This window comes from Cavia porcellus, unplaced genomic scaffold (genome assembly GCF_034190915.1).
Source record: "Cavia porcellus strain 051 isolate PalLab524CR breed Dunkin Hartley unplaced genomic scaffold, mCavPor4.1 scaffold_5, whole genome shotgun sequence".
Lineage (NCBI taxonomy): Eukaryota > Metazoa > Chordata > Mammalia > Rodentia > Caviidae > Cavia > Cavia porcellus.
Window position 1 is genome coordinate 71,052,239 of NW_026947488.1, and position 15,105 is coordinate 71,067,343.

Consider the following 15,105-nt stretch of genomic DNA (forward strand, 5'->3'; position numbering starts at 1 on the left):
TCACCTCTACTCTTCACACCCCTATTGCATAATTACTAAATACATAGAAAACACAGAATTTTATTTTGCACTTAAGACAGAGTCTATTTCCTAGCATATTTAACAGGCTATTAAAAATCAAGTGATTTTGAATGCAAATAAATAAATATTTTAATACAAGTATTTTTTTCTATCTTTGGACTAAAAAGTTTATATAAAACGAAACTTTAAAAGTGGAAACTATTACTTCTCCCTCCAGAGAATGACAACCACTGTCTGTAAAAAATATCAAGAGGAATTTTTAAACATCTTCATCATGCAACTTCATTCAGAAACATTCTGGCATTCTTTCCAGATAGGAAACATTAGTTGTTATTTAACGGGCTTGCCAAAAAGTCTTATTTGCAAGTAATATAAGGCTTTACTCAGAAGCTCCTGAATATAAACAAGTCATTTTTTATCCTCTCTTTAAACAGTGATTAAGTATAGAAAGTATTTCAGGAGTTTGAGTGGGCTAAACTGAAAATATTTTGCATGTGTATGGTTTTAGGACTTAACATAATTATAGTATTTGGAGTTACATATTTGTCAATATTGCTTTTACTTTATCTAGCAAGCTGTAGGTGCTCAATAAAGCTTAAGGTCAAGGAGGGAAAAACTTAGCTTCAATGACAAAACTGTTCCTTGGAATCTCATTGAATACAGTCACAGGCTGGAAATGTAGCTCAGTGGTACTGCAGACAGTACCTATCTAGCAAGTGTAAGCTCCTGAGTTCAACTCCCAGTACAAAAAAAAAAGAATACTCCAAATTACAAGAGCAATTTTATAAACGAATAATATTACTACAGGACATTGTAAAACTGCTCAGATGACAGAACAACCAAAAAACTGTTTCATTACTAAATAACAGTCATCCCAACTGCTTATTCAGCTTCAAAGTATACGTAGTTTTATTTCTCTATGAAATACATGTAACACCATACATGATGTATAGTACATACACACTACGAAGATAAACCACCAGTGATCAAGAGCACAGGGGTTGGAGCTAGATTACCTAAATTCAAGTCCCTACTTTGAAGATTAAAAATTGTGTGGCCTTGAGCAAGTGACTTAACTTTAGGTACCCATATCGTCTCATCTGTAAAAACAAGTCAAAAGTGCCATCTACTTTAGGAGATTTTTGAAATGGATTAGGTGGTAAAGAACTTAGTATCAGGCAGTAAGTTAGACATTAACAGGTCTGCAGATAGGCAGCTGGGGATGCATAAAAACCAAAGAAAGCATAATGTTTCCATTCCTTTGATTTTTTTTCCCTTCATTTTCTTAATCCTTAGCTACAGATAATATACAATTGTATATTGTATATTACACTTGTGGTTTCAAACTTTAGCCCAAGAGAATTTAACATTCTCTGAGCAGGGGGACAAGGTACAGGCCTGTACAAAGTTTATACTATGACTGAGGTGTTGGTAAAAACTAGTGTACTCAGTAAACAAGAACTTTCCTCTCTGAAGTATGTCAACATAGAGACCATTTTCCTTTAAGAGAACAATGAACTTTCTTTGAGAAAAAAAGAAAGAAAGAAAGAAAGAAAGAAAGAAAGAAAGAAAGAAAGAAAGAAAGAAAGAAAAAAAGAAAGAGGATATTCCTTGAAAGGCCCAGTTAATATAATGTAACCAGAGATCTTACTAGGTAGAACTACCACCTTTGCCTTGTGCATTTCAACCCTGAAGGTGTATTCTCTCTCACGCACTTTGAAAAATCTATTATTCTGCAATAAAATCTACCTATATATTAGCCTATGTGTCTTGTCGGAAATCTTTTATAAAAGACACAAAGAACCAAGGTATAGTATGGCTGATTCTTGCTATATAAAGGCATCATGGTAGTAGTAACCAACTTCTCAAAAGTATTTAATCATATATTACTCTTGCCAGGCATGATGACACAAACCTCTAATCCCAGCATTCAAGAGGCTAACACAGGAGGAGGCTAGCCTGAGCTACATAGTGAGCTCAAGGCCAACCTGAACTACAGAGTGAAGTCATGTCTCAAACAATAAAATAAAAGTTATTCTAAAATCATCAACTTCAAAAACTGAGCATGAATAATATTAATCAATAAAAATACTGAAGCAATATAATTATTTTTCTCAATGTTCTGACAAAGCCAACACTAAAATAATAAAAGATCACCCAATCACATTAAACAGTTGCCACCCAAACTTCTTTTACTGAGTACCAGTATTAGTTGGTTTTGCCTTCAAAAAGTTTAGAAACACACAAATCCAGCAATTTTCTAAATCACTCTTTTAACACCATAAATCCATTATCTAACATACAGTCAAAATGTAAAATATGGCTTTTTCCTATGAATAGCTGCATTTTAGGACAGTGTGTTTTCTATTACTACATTTCACACATGTTTAATGCCACTTACATCTACTGCAGACAAGTCAATGGTATCAAATTCACACAAAGTGCATCCATTATCCTGGGTCCATGAATTAGGTACATAGTTTCCAAAATAATTTAGGAGAATCTAGTAAATGAAGGAAATTTTTATGAGCAAAAATAAGCCTCTTTCAGTAATATACTTTCATTCTATAATCACCTAATTGTGTTGAAAGCATATCTTTGGCACTAGGTACATTTACTTACCACTCAGTATTTACCATTTAGAACTACACACTGAACAACATTTTCTGTAGACTTTAAATCATTAAGCAGGGTAAATCATGTCTAGTAATGCCAAAATGTGTTATAAACCCTTAACGTCACTTTATTTCATAAAAAGAGTAATCTTGGTAAAGACAGTTTTTAAAAAAAACATTAAACAATGAGAAAGCTTTAAATAAGCAAGTGAGACTTACTGGCAAAGACAAAACCAGTCAAGGGAATAATAATTTAGTATTAAGCTACAGGTATTTAAAGGTCCAACATAAGACAGCTATAACAAAAAGGGCAGTGGTAAAGTGATTTTACTAACCTATCATCTACAAAACAAACAATGAGTAAACTGTATCACTGAAAGGCACTAAGTTCTTCTTGGAAACTATCCCATTATAAACTAGGATTCCAGAATCAAGAAAAGATAATTTGCAGATTAAAGCAGATCCTACCAATAAATCCTAGCAGCAAAAAAACTGTAATACTGCTTCCCCACCCAATCCCTCTGAGATCTCTCAAAGGATCTGTTTATTTATCTTGTCGCTCTTTAAACGTCTATTAGCATTCATTTTGTCTGTGAAATCTGGTGAATTTTGTCTACCAGGGGGTCAGCGAGAGAATACAGAGGGAGTGCGGTAAACACATTAAGATTTTTCTGAGTCTTCAACAAATTTTCAACATCCTTAAAGTCTGAATATTTTAAGAAAAAAATCTAAGTTATAAGTAAGTAATACATAAAGTTACAACATCTTCTGTAATGTTAATATCTACTTGGCAGTAGGTGCACTTGTAGATTTTTTGTTGTTGTTTTCTTTCCACATATTATAATTTTGCCTTAAGACAGTGAAGCTTCAAAACAAGTTTGGTTAGAATTTCATACTGTTTTCAAAAAAGCATCTAAAATCCTCATTATATTTATATAATCAACTTTTCATTTGAAAGCTATATGAAATAATAAGATAGAAATACCAAGTCAATTTTTCTAGCTTCCTAAAGTAATCAAAAAGGATCCTGCATAAAGTAATTAGTCTGGTATCATTTTACTAGATCCTTCACACATTCAGGATTCTGTCAAACACTTCCAATGTACTGACACTTTTAAATGTTACTGAAATAAGTACACTATAAATTAAAATGGGAAAAGCTCTGTGTTAAGCAGGTACTGAAGATACAGCTACATTTAATTACAGCAAAATCAAAAGATGTAGACAAGTAACTCATTTACACTTCTTTTAGATTACATGGTAATTCAAGAAACAAATTGCAAGGTAGAAAATAGGTACTCGTCACATTTAATGATGGCAACGTAGTCACTTTAGTGAGTCTCCAACAAAAACAGAAATAAAAGTACAATTAATTCGACAAATGACAAATGCAAACACTAATTTAATCACCCATTTTTAAGGAAAAAATAATTTATTTGAAAATAACTCATTAAGAGTTATTTTAAAAAGCAATAGGAAATAGTTTTTCTAAAGAAAAGACAATTTTCTCAAACACTTGGCCATATTTAAAAATTTCCATTACATTATAAATGACTAACACTTTCTCTTCAGAAATATCTTAAAAATTTAATGTTAATTTTGTATAATATTGATAAGTACAGTAGAATCCTTATTTGAATATGAAATTGACCAATATTTTAAAGAGGCTAAATATGAAAGGCATTAGTTTTAGTTTTCAGAATTAAAACTTAATTGTGTAACTCTTCCACTTTCTGCTATTCACTTTGTTTCATAAGTAATTAAGATTTTTAGAAACATTCCTATTGACTAGATTTCTCACTACACAGGCAGAGGTTGTATCTACTACTGCCATCCCTATTGACATCTGATCTCTTCATAAAACTTGCAGAAATTTCCTCTGGCAGCTATCGTTAAGCTGCTCCGGGAACTAGATGGCAGTATTTTCCCATTTCTTTCACAAGAAATATTTCCAACTATGATGCCATTTCATTGGGAGAAACTTTACCAGCCAAACCTTTTTTCTTAAAAAAAAAAAAAAAGAATCATGCTTTATTCAAAGTCACAGCGATTCTAACACTGTGGTTTTTATACATAAATTAAAGTCACCATGTTAATTACAAGTCAAATTAGTTGCAGAAATGATGATTTAATATGCAAAACAAGAGAGGTGATCTCTACTTCTAATTTTCTATATTAATTATAGCACCAATTTTATAATGATTATCTTTGATATTTAGATGAAATGTCTCCACATCAAAATAAGAATCTTAAAGGCTTGGAATAGTCCCCAGTAGAATGCTTGTCTAGCAAATGTAAAGCCTTGGAGTTGTGCTCTCAAAACCAAAACTAAATAAATAAGGCACTTTATGACATATAATTAAAAATAAATAGTCTTCAAGAATGAAAAGTAAAGCTTCAAACCAGAGATTCTACAAAAATTTTATTTATAATACAAGTCATTTAGACAAGTTTGAAAATAAAATTATTTAGAATGAACACAGAAGTCTGTTTCAAATAAAATGCAAAGTTTAAAAATTTCTTCATATACAATTATAAAAATACAAGTGCCCAGACATAAACTGAAGGGATGAAAACTGAAAATAGTGCTACATGAAAACAATAGGGGAGCACAAGAGATTATAAATAATCTGTAAAATTATTTTGAATTTAAAAGTTCTAATGTCAGATTTAGAGGAAATAAAAATAAATTTATTTTTATGTACTTCAGCATGGTTTCTCTTAGGTGAAAAATTACAGTTTAAATGAAAAGCAAAATAAAAGATAATAGGAAATGCAGAGATAAATCTTTTACCAATGAAAGTTAATTATAAATTTTATAATAAAATCTATCACTTTTTTGTGGTCAAATAGAATCAAAGTATATTAGGTAGGTTCATATTACAGAAAATGTAACTTGAAATGCCAGAAACAATTATTGTCCAAATTAAATACATTTCCTAGAATACTTAGATTTTTATAGTACACATGTGCCACTCTAAATACAGAAGAGGCAGTGTGCTCTTTTTCTTGTGGTAAGTCCTTAGCCTCTTTTTAAAACTCCTGTCAGCATCATTCTAGAAATTTGGAAGGAAATGACAGTTACTATTAGGTCTTACTCAAAGTATCTGAATTCTTAGCACCAAGCTCACTCTTTAAGAATATGTAAATCTGATTAAAATATCTTTTTCACAAAGAAGAAATAGGATACTATTTAGTCATGGAAGATGCTGAGCTCTTGCCTAGCTGGCATTGAAAGTATCGCAAGCAAAGATTTAAAAAAAAAATGCACAAACAGTAAATGATTTTACAAGCAAAGTTGGTCCATTTAACAAGCTTCCATACACAGTAGACAGTTACAGTGACAGAGTAATTTTATAACATTCTTGCCCTACCAAAATGAACTATCTGTCTACTCATTACCATGCATAAGGCTACACCATTAGATTGTTTATACACTTTAGAACATTCAACTGGGGCTGGGGATTTAGCTCAGCTGAGCAAGTGCCTGCCTTCCAAGTGCACGGTCATGAGTTTGATCCCCGGTATTGATTAAATAAATAAATAAATAACATTCAACTAAGATTTCTTAAAAACCTAGTATGTGTTACAGGTATGTTGGACCTGGGGGAAACAAAGGTGAGTGTTAGTTAATATTCCCGTAATTCCTAAACTAAAGGCTCAATGAATAAGAGAGAAAAAAACAACATTCTCTGCCCAGTATCTGGTATACCCTGTGACAGCAGTATCAAATACTTAAGGTTGTCATGAAAGACCTAAATAGAATCCTTCTCTTGTAGAAAAATCAGTAGTGGTGACACTGAACTGTCTGCTTTAAAAAGGAGAAAAGAGAGGAGCAGAAAGGAAATAAGGGCTAAAGAGGATGTTTTACTTTAAGCTTGCTTTTTGTTTTGCTTACAAAATAGAAAGATTTATAGATATTTACAATAGTGATACAAAGTTGAAAATAGTTTAAAAGCTTGATTGGCAATTTGCAAAAGATTGCTCTGTAGAAAGCCTGCAATGGGCAAAAAGCAAGGTGAAAAGATTAATTAGAGAAGGGAATCTACATCCATTTCAACTGAGGGAAATTTTCTTTCCACGCATATAGCTTCTAATCAAAATTAAATCAATCACTACACTGCAACAGTAAGTTACAACCATCTTTTCTTCCTACAATGCAAATCTACCTATTAATCTTTTCTAGGTACTTACGAGTAAACCAGGCATCTCAACAAATAAGAACCTTGTTTTAAACATACTGTTAATATGTACATTTTTTCAGTGAAATTTATGTTACATTTTCATTGGATATATGCAGTGTAAAATGTTCATATATAAATTCATGAACTTAATTTGTCCCACTATTTTAGAAAAGTCAACCTTGTTAGTGTTCATGTTGGAAAGATATTCATAGTCCTGATTGTAACCCGATAAAGAATTTGCAAACAAAAGCAAGATTTTGTTTACAATTTGGTTTACAAACAGAAAATGCAAAAGCATTCATGAACAGAATTATCAGTGCATTAGAAACAGAAAAGCATCCAAAATTTCACTAATCAAATTATGTCTGTCATTTACATTGCTGTAAAGTATGTTTAAGAAAAATAAAATCCGCCCATATAGTTATGCCTCAATTGTTAATAGTACTGTTACTTTAGAAAACAGTAAACCATGTAATTCCTTAGAAAGTGAACAAATGATTCCCTTAGTGATCAGAACAATACCCATTCAGAGGGAATTCTGAGCATTAGAGAAATGTGATTCCTTCTCAACTATGCTAAAGATGATATTCTAGTTATTTTTTCATAGTCTACCTCTACAAAAAAGAGACCAAGATATAAGTCATTGTGACTCACCTTAGTGGGTCCATTTCCATTAATTGCCACTGGTAATGTTTCATAAAATGTATTTTTAGCTCTGGTTTTGCCATTTTCAAATTTTAAAACAACTTCATCTGAGTTAAAAAAAAGAAAGTAGGTTTTAATAATTTAAAACGTGTCTGTATGAATGTGTATTATCAAATTTCTTAGAATTAATACTTAATATGTTATATGTTATAATACTTAGAAACTGCACACACCAAGCTGGCAGACACTCCAATGCAGAATAACACTGATACAAATTCCAGCACACCTCCAGGTACCAGTAGGTACCAGTTCCAGCACACCTCCCTCCCTTTACCCTAGAACTAGCAAAACAATGATAGTGTTTAGCCACTGTGCTGTCCAGTGGCAAGAACAATGTGTTCCATCTAGGCTGGGCTCCTTGATGATATTGTGATGCCAGTCAAGTTAATTTTCTTCTTCTTCTTTATTTTTATATTTCAGTGAGTGTGACACTGAGGATTGAACTGATGGCTTTCACACTGATTTACATCCCCAGCACCTTTTTTATTTTTATCTCGAGATAAGGTCTTACTAAATAATTACAGACACAGGCTCCTAGAGCGGTGGTATTACAAGCAAGAACCACTACACCCATTCTACTTCAAGTATTGATTCAATTTACTCATTTCAGAATCCAAGTCATTGTAGGGTGAATAGAACACTACTTGGCATAAGCAAATTTTTCTAACTGTCATTTATAGATAGTATTTCCAGTTCTTAAAAATCAAATGCAGTACAACAATACAGAAATACACAAGTCAGGAACAAAATCATGTTTTAGTTTTCAGGTTCCTTTCTTCACACTTCCATAGCAATCCAAACTGAATGCCTTCTAAGATTTACCCTAGAAAGTGTCATGTAGAATTGTATTGTGTCATAAATTTTAAATTTCTGATGTAACAATGTATTCATGAATTATTTTCATTTTTAATATACTAATATATTTTCATGAAGTATATTATCTCTGGATTAACATACAGGCACATACGCACAGACACAGGAGAATGTACACATGAGTATGCATGCATGAACATATACATACACAGTCTTTCACAGTTGTCACTAATTACTTTTCAGCTGAGTATAAAGCAGTTATTCTAATACTTCTGGATTTGCACTTAGATTGAAAATTTATGACAATGAGATATAATTAATTCATATATATATCTAAAATTTACAGATTATAAGATATTCAATTTTAAGTTACTTAAAGTCAGAAGCTTATCTCACATTACTTTTGGGGAACAATACTAACTGAATGAACTGAACTATACCAAATTTAAATTAAAGTTCAATAATTTTTAAATCTTAATATATATATTGAGTATCTTGGGTCACAGCTCAAAAACAGATACAACAAAGGAAAGATAGTTGAAAACACAGTTGTTCATTTGTATACATAGCTATCCATGATTTACAAAGCATACCAGTAGCTCCATTTAAGGCCTGGAAAATTTTGCATTTGTGATCCAATGTGATGTTAAAAGCTTCCTAAAATATAAAAATAGAGATATTATTGGAAATGATAGCAAAAACTGCAAACACCACTATCATATTAAAACAATTTTTTATTTGGAAGAATTTGTAGTTTAAAAGTCTTATGTTAAGTTTAATAAAATTATTTACGTGACAAATGTTCAGTTAAAACAGAGAAAGCTGTAAGTATAACTTACTGTAAAATATATTTTAAGCAAATTTTTATTTCCACATAACACACACACATTTCAAGAAATCTTTAGAACTGTGTCTTCTTTGTATATAAAATTTATAGAACATTAACTTATATTACTTGAACATTATTATAAAAATAGTTTCAAGTTAAAGTTAACTGCAAAACTTCACTTAACTTTAGGAATGTTCTAAGGCCTATAGCTGATTATTTATTGTTTCCAACATTCTCCCCTTTAAGAACAGAACTCAAATTTTCAATATAGCATATGTGCTTGACATAAGAAGCAACATTTTATTTATGTCCTGTATGCGACCACATACATGTTCTGGTCACAGGAAAGTATTAGAAAACATCCTGGGAAATGTCTAGAAGGGTTACTTAGAGACGTGATGAAACTGAGATGGCTCATTTTTTATAATCTTGCATTTTGGCTGCTCAGAATACAGACACATTGGTTGTATACAGAAATCATCCAGGACAAAATAACTGCAGAATACCTTCAGTGAAAAAACTTTCCTAAGACAGAGGAAATAAAAGAACATACAAATCTTCTGTTGTGTGTCTTAAGAAATGACAGCTCTAGGGGGCTGGGGATTTAGCTCAGCGGCATAAGTGCCTGCCTTGAAGCAGGCAGTTGTGAGTTCGATCCCTGGTACCGATAAAAAGGAAAAAGACAAAAAAAAAAAAAAAAAAAAAAAAAAAAGAAATGACAGCTCTCTGTTCTAAAATCTGACAAAAACCATTTGCTAGACCAGTGGTGGTGAATCTATGGGTATGTGCCGGAGACCACTGTCTGCTACATCAAACATTTTAAAGGGTTTGCCATCATCTAGAGTCATTGGGACTTTATCACTGCCTCTTCAAGTCTCCAGGCTCAAAAATTTTAGTGACATAATTTACTCTTTTATTGTGAAGCAGCCTGTAAGTGGGTACACAGCAATGGGTAATAACTCTGGTGTAAGGACTGCCATTCCTTTTTCTATCCGTTGCTTTAACACATGTTTCAATATATGTAACTTCTGGGAAAAAACAAGGCCTCACATCATTGCTCATTCTTTTGGATATTATACTGATGTCAACTATTTAAAGTACGTCGTTGTTAAGAACAATTCAGTTTTCTACATCTCATACTATTACTAAAATCACCTGTTTCTGATCACTTCATATTAATTTGAAATTAACAAAGCAATCAAAACAATAGAACAGAGAAAATGCAGCCCATTACTTACTCTTTGTAATGGATCAATGTAAATTTTAGTATAAAAAAGCTGATCATCATCATTATCCTGGAGATTCCATCTTTGAACTATACGATTGATATATGGAGCATAGCCAATAAATCCTGCAACAAAGCAAAGGTAGAGTACAGAACTTAGGATACGAAGACCAAAATTTGATCTGTGTTAAATCCATTGAATCACTGCACAGAACTAAGAAGCTGTGAGACCTAACCCTTAGGTTGCAAGTTCACAGATGATGATGAAAAAAAAAAAAAAAAAAAAAAGAATGGTATCTATTTTGTATACAAACTATGACAGTGTTACTACCAATTACAAAACAGAAAATAATCAAAGACTTTTAAATAAACACATTTCCCAAGTTAACTGACACAAAAGGGAAACACATTTTCCAAGGCTTCTAAAGGAAAAGGACTTACTAGAAAAGGAATATAGTAAGATAGAAGAATTTTCTCTGACCTTCTAAAATGTTCTTCTTGGATCTTCTGCAAAGGATTCAGAATTTCTGAAAGGAGAAAACCTCTACTAGAGTGGTTTTAATGTCAGGCCAGAGATGCTAATGCAATCAAAAGAATGTTAGATCTGTCAGTGACTACAAAAATCCCACAGAAATTTTATATGTAGGACATTTGGAGAATTTTTCCATTACTTGAACCAGTCATTACTGTGCCTGCTAAAGCATTTTTTGGCTAAGTTTTATGTGTCACTGTCTGGAAAAGGAAGTCTAAAATTGGACTGTTCCCTTTGGCCTTAGAGGAAAAGCATTAAACTTGCCAATAATATCTGTCTACAAACGACATAGACAATAAGGTCATTTTTCCCACTGAATCTTCCTCTGATTCAGAAGTGCAGCCAAGCTACTATGTTGCACTGACATAAAGTAATTTTTAAAAGGGATCAATGTTATTCCTATTAATTAAAATAAACCTAAGTTTTTATATTAAAAAATAAAAATTTTCCCATAGGAACAAAATAATTGAAATTAACAAGTCTAAGAATATCACTGTTACCTAGAGGAAACAAGACGAAGGGAAAACATGACAAAGCCAGTCACTGATGGGTCCTTTTTTGTTATTTTACCAAATAAAAAGCCCTAAAAAAACTGAAAGATAATATAATTTCAATTTCTATGAGTAATCTCACATGATAAAACTATACTAATATATATACTAAGTAGTAGCGGTACATAACATTTTTCAAAGATTTATACTATTTACCAAAAATTAATTTCCTTGTGCTTCTCATAAACCTAAATGTCCTCAAATAACTACATCTGTTTTCATAGTATCTGACAAACATTTTATACAATCTATGTATTTTCTAAAAATATTTTTTAAAATGAAATGATCCATCTTAATTCATATTCCTCAAATAACTCTCAGCATATCAATCATAAAATACCACATATTTTTACCAAACATATTTATGCCTTCTATCATTTCTCTAATCATTTTGACTACAGAAAGGATAAAGTTGGTGATTTGATAACCCTGTATAGTTCCTGTCCCATTTATAAATCCTTTGCTTAATGGCACTTATTTGCTAATATTTGTGGTTTCCACAGCACCATAAATCTCTGAGATTCAGTCTCTGAGTTGATATATCACTATCTAGATGAATTTATATATGAGATTTCACTATGCATGCTATTTTGGGGGAATAAATAATAAATACAAAATAAAAACTCAAGAGTTTGATAGCTTAATTTTGCCTTTGAAAACCTAGGCTTTGATCTACATAAGACATAGGATGAAATTGCTTCTGAGGCTTTGATAGCTCAAGGGCTATGATATGGAAGCAGCACCAACCCAATTTCAGGGGTGCTCTAGCATAGAAGTGACAGTAGCAGCCCCCTAGCTAGAGAATAAAGGTTCACAGCTATGGGAAAATAGTGCCAAGATAGTGAGAACACAGCAGCCAATAAAATAAACCTTAGATACTGACTGGAACATGAAAGTAAAATCCAAAGGCTATAAATAGACTGAAGGAAAAAAAACTCAAGAGTTTTTGCATAAACCATTTCTACACTAAAATGAAAGTGAAAAAAAAAAATGAGCTAAACTAAGCAGTGGAATTTGGAAAGTAAAGTTTCAATGCTCATTATCTGTACAGGCTAACAAATTTCCAAGTACAACTATGAAAATGGCTTGCTAAAATAGTGTGGATGCAAAGAAATGAATTCACGGCATCAAGAGAAATGAAATTACTTGCCCCAGATTTTATTTACCATAAGTGGCTAAACAGAGTCTAGAGTGCAGATACACTGCTACCCTAAACACCACTTATTTTAACTATCTCAAACAGTACCAGTTATGTTCTTGTAACTTATACACAAATATCCACTCTTCAAATGTGTTTGCAGATAAAGCCAACTTCTTTCTCTAATATCTTTCATCCTATCTGGTTTATCTTCTGCTCATTTTTACACTAATCAGCCTTGGACTAAGAGAAACGCTTTAGCACCATAGCAATATTCAATGTCAAACTTTATTTTATTTTTAAAAAGGTGGGAGATAACTTGTTTTATAATTCACAATGGCACAATACAGTAATGCTTTCAGTATATGTAGATACAATGTAAGATTTACTGATTTCAAGATAAATCACTTATTTATTTAAATATATTTCAAATTATAACAAAAGAACCATTACCCATTTATAAATCACACAGTAATAGTTAAAAATGGACTTTTACTTATATTAGGAACTTACTAAACCTGTTTACCTCAGTCAGAAAATTCTCGCTAACGCTATATGCAGTATTGAACATATTTGAATGCATGCTAATTTTTCCTTTAAAAAAACTGAAAGTCTTTAGAAGTCACTTGAATTTGAGCAACTTGAGTTTCCTTGATTACAACGTGAAAATTAAAACATCTACACTGCCTAGTCTCTCAGGAGAATCATCTGTGAAAATCTTTTGTCAACTTCAAACTGTATTGTGGATTTTAGACATATTTTGATAACAATAATTTAATAACATTTAAAACTTCACATCTACAATTACTATGTTTTTAAAAAGTTGCTTCATTAGTATTTAAAATTTACTAAAACTTGAATTAAACTTTTCTTTCCATAGTTTACCCACCTCCTGAATTCAGGTAGCGTTTCCCAATGTGCACAACTGGATACCTGTCTGCCAGTCTTTTATCTGGCCACAGAATTCCATCTGCTGCAAAGACCACTTTGTGGTTTGTCTTTTGGAACTTTTTTAGGACTTCTTCTGGACCACCAGCAAATATAACATCAAAGCTGTTTAATGAAGGAAAAGCAAGTTTTAACACTCACATGTTATGTTAGGCACATAAATCAGAAAAAGTCCCTAATAAAAATCAGAATTTAAAATTCGGGCATGGTGGTGCATGCCTGTAATCCCAGCACTCAAGAGGCTGAATCAGGAAGACTGCTGCAAGTTTGAGGCTAGCCTGGACTACAAAGTGAGTTCAAGGTCAGCAGGAACTGCACAGCAAAACTCTGTCCTCAAATAGACCAAAGTTAATTGATTAATAAAATTCAATATAAGACAAATACCAGCTATTTACAGAGGACATCAATTTCCCCAAACTTATTTTAGTATTTAGTATACATCAGCCAAATAAAAGTCAAAATAAAAGACAGTTTTTGCAATGGTCTCTTCTGCTTTGCCTTTTGCTTCTTCTGATGTCTTAATATTTTTTCAATAACTGCCTACAAATCAAATTCTGAAAGTGTTGAAATGTTAGAAATAGTTATTTGTCACACAGCTGAGTAATTCAGATATAATCTTTTACAAAATTCACCATTAAAACTGCCTAATATTTCAATTCAAGTCTTAACTATCCTCTATCATTTTTGAAGAACTCATTCTCTTTTACAAATAAACTTAAATACTAAGTATCATTAATATACACCTGAGTCATTTGTAGCCTGAAATCTGAAAATAAATGTGTTCAAACAAGTGTATCTTTCTAAAGATAGTAAATCTGACAAATGTAAAAACTGGTAATGTAAATTTAATGCCAGAATTTTATTGATTCTCGTCATTTTATTTCTTGCAGCTAATTCACAGAATTGCAACGACTTAACCAAGCATTAAATGTAAAAGCTTCTACCTAAAATATTTCCTCTAAGCAATATATTCTCTATTCTTTACAACCTCAAATTATTCTGCATTTCTTACATCAGTGTACCACAAGCCCAAACATTTCTGAAAATGATAACTTAATGAATTATTCCAGGCAGCAAACAAGAGTAAACCAATGCTCTACATTCAGCACAAGAACTGCCTAATGGCTGTTATTCTGAATATAATGCTATTATAACTAATCAGAGGAATCAAAAGGCTTCTTTACATGCGTTGTTCAGCTAGATTTAAGCACAAGAAACTTGCTAATATTCTAAGATAATAGGTACAATTCAGGTCAGATTTATAACTTATGATTACCATATATAAATTATTTTATCAAAATAAAACACATGTTATCTTCCTCAAAGTAAAACTCCAAGAAATTTTTTTCATTTAAATATGTTAGTGAAACACTGTAGTTTATATTCATTATTTAGACTTGTGGCAGAGATGCTAACTCCTCCCAAATATGTGCCATGCCTTTATTTTAGTAATGAAATCCCCCAAGTGTAAAATGGATACATAGCCATTAGGCTTAGAAACTACTGTGAAGCTAGGTGTGGCTGTATGACTAATTTTGTCCAGA

General features: G+C 31.8%; 1 protein-coding gene across 2 annotated transcripts in view; it reads right to left on the reverse strand.

Moving 5' to 3' along the window:
• The window catches only part of Plod2 (procollagen-lysine,2-oxoglutarate 5-dioxygenase 2), a 78,531-nt gene that overhangs the window by 21,076 nt on the left and 42,350 nt on the right, over positions 1 to 15,105 (reverse strand). For both annotated transcript variants that reach the window (XM_063249145.1, XM_063249144.1), the window contains exons 4-8: positions 13,503 to 13,666; positions 10,406 to 10,518; positions 8,932 to 8,995; positions 7,475 to 7,572; positions 2,423 to 2,524 (exon numbers count right to left, since the gene is read on the reverse strand). In XM_063249145.1, the coding sequence (XP_063105215.1) occupies positions 2,423 to 2,524; positions 7,475 to 7,572; positions 8,932 to 8,995; positions 10,406 to 10,518; positions 13,503 to 13,666 (541 nt within the window). The remainder of the gene's footprint in view (positions 1 to 2,422; positions 2,525 to 7,474; positions 7,573 to 8,931; positions 8,996 to 10,405; positions 10,519 to 13,502; positions 13,667 to 15,105) is intronic.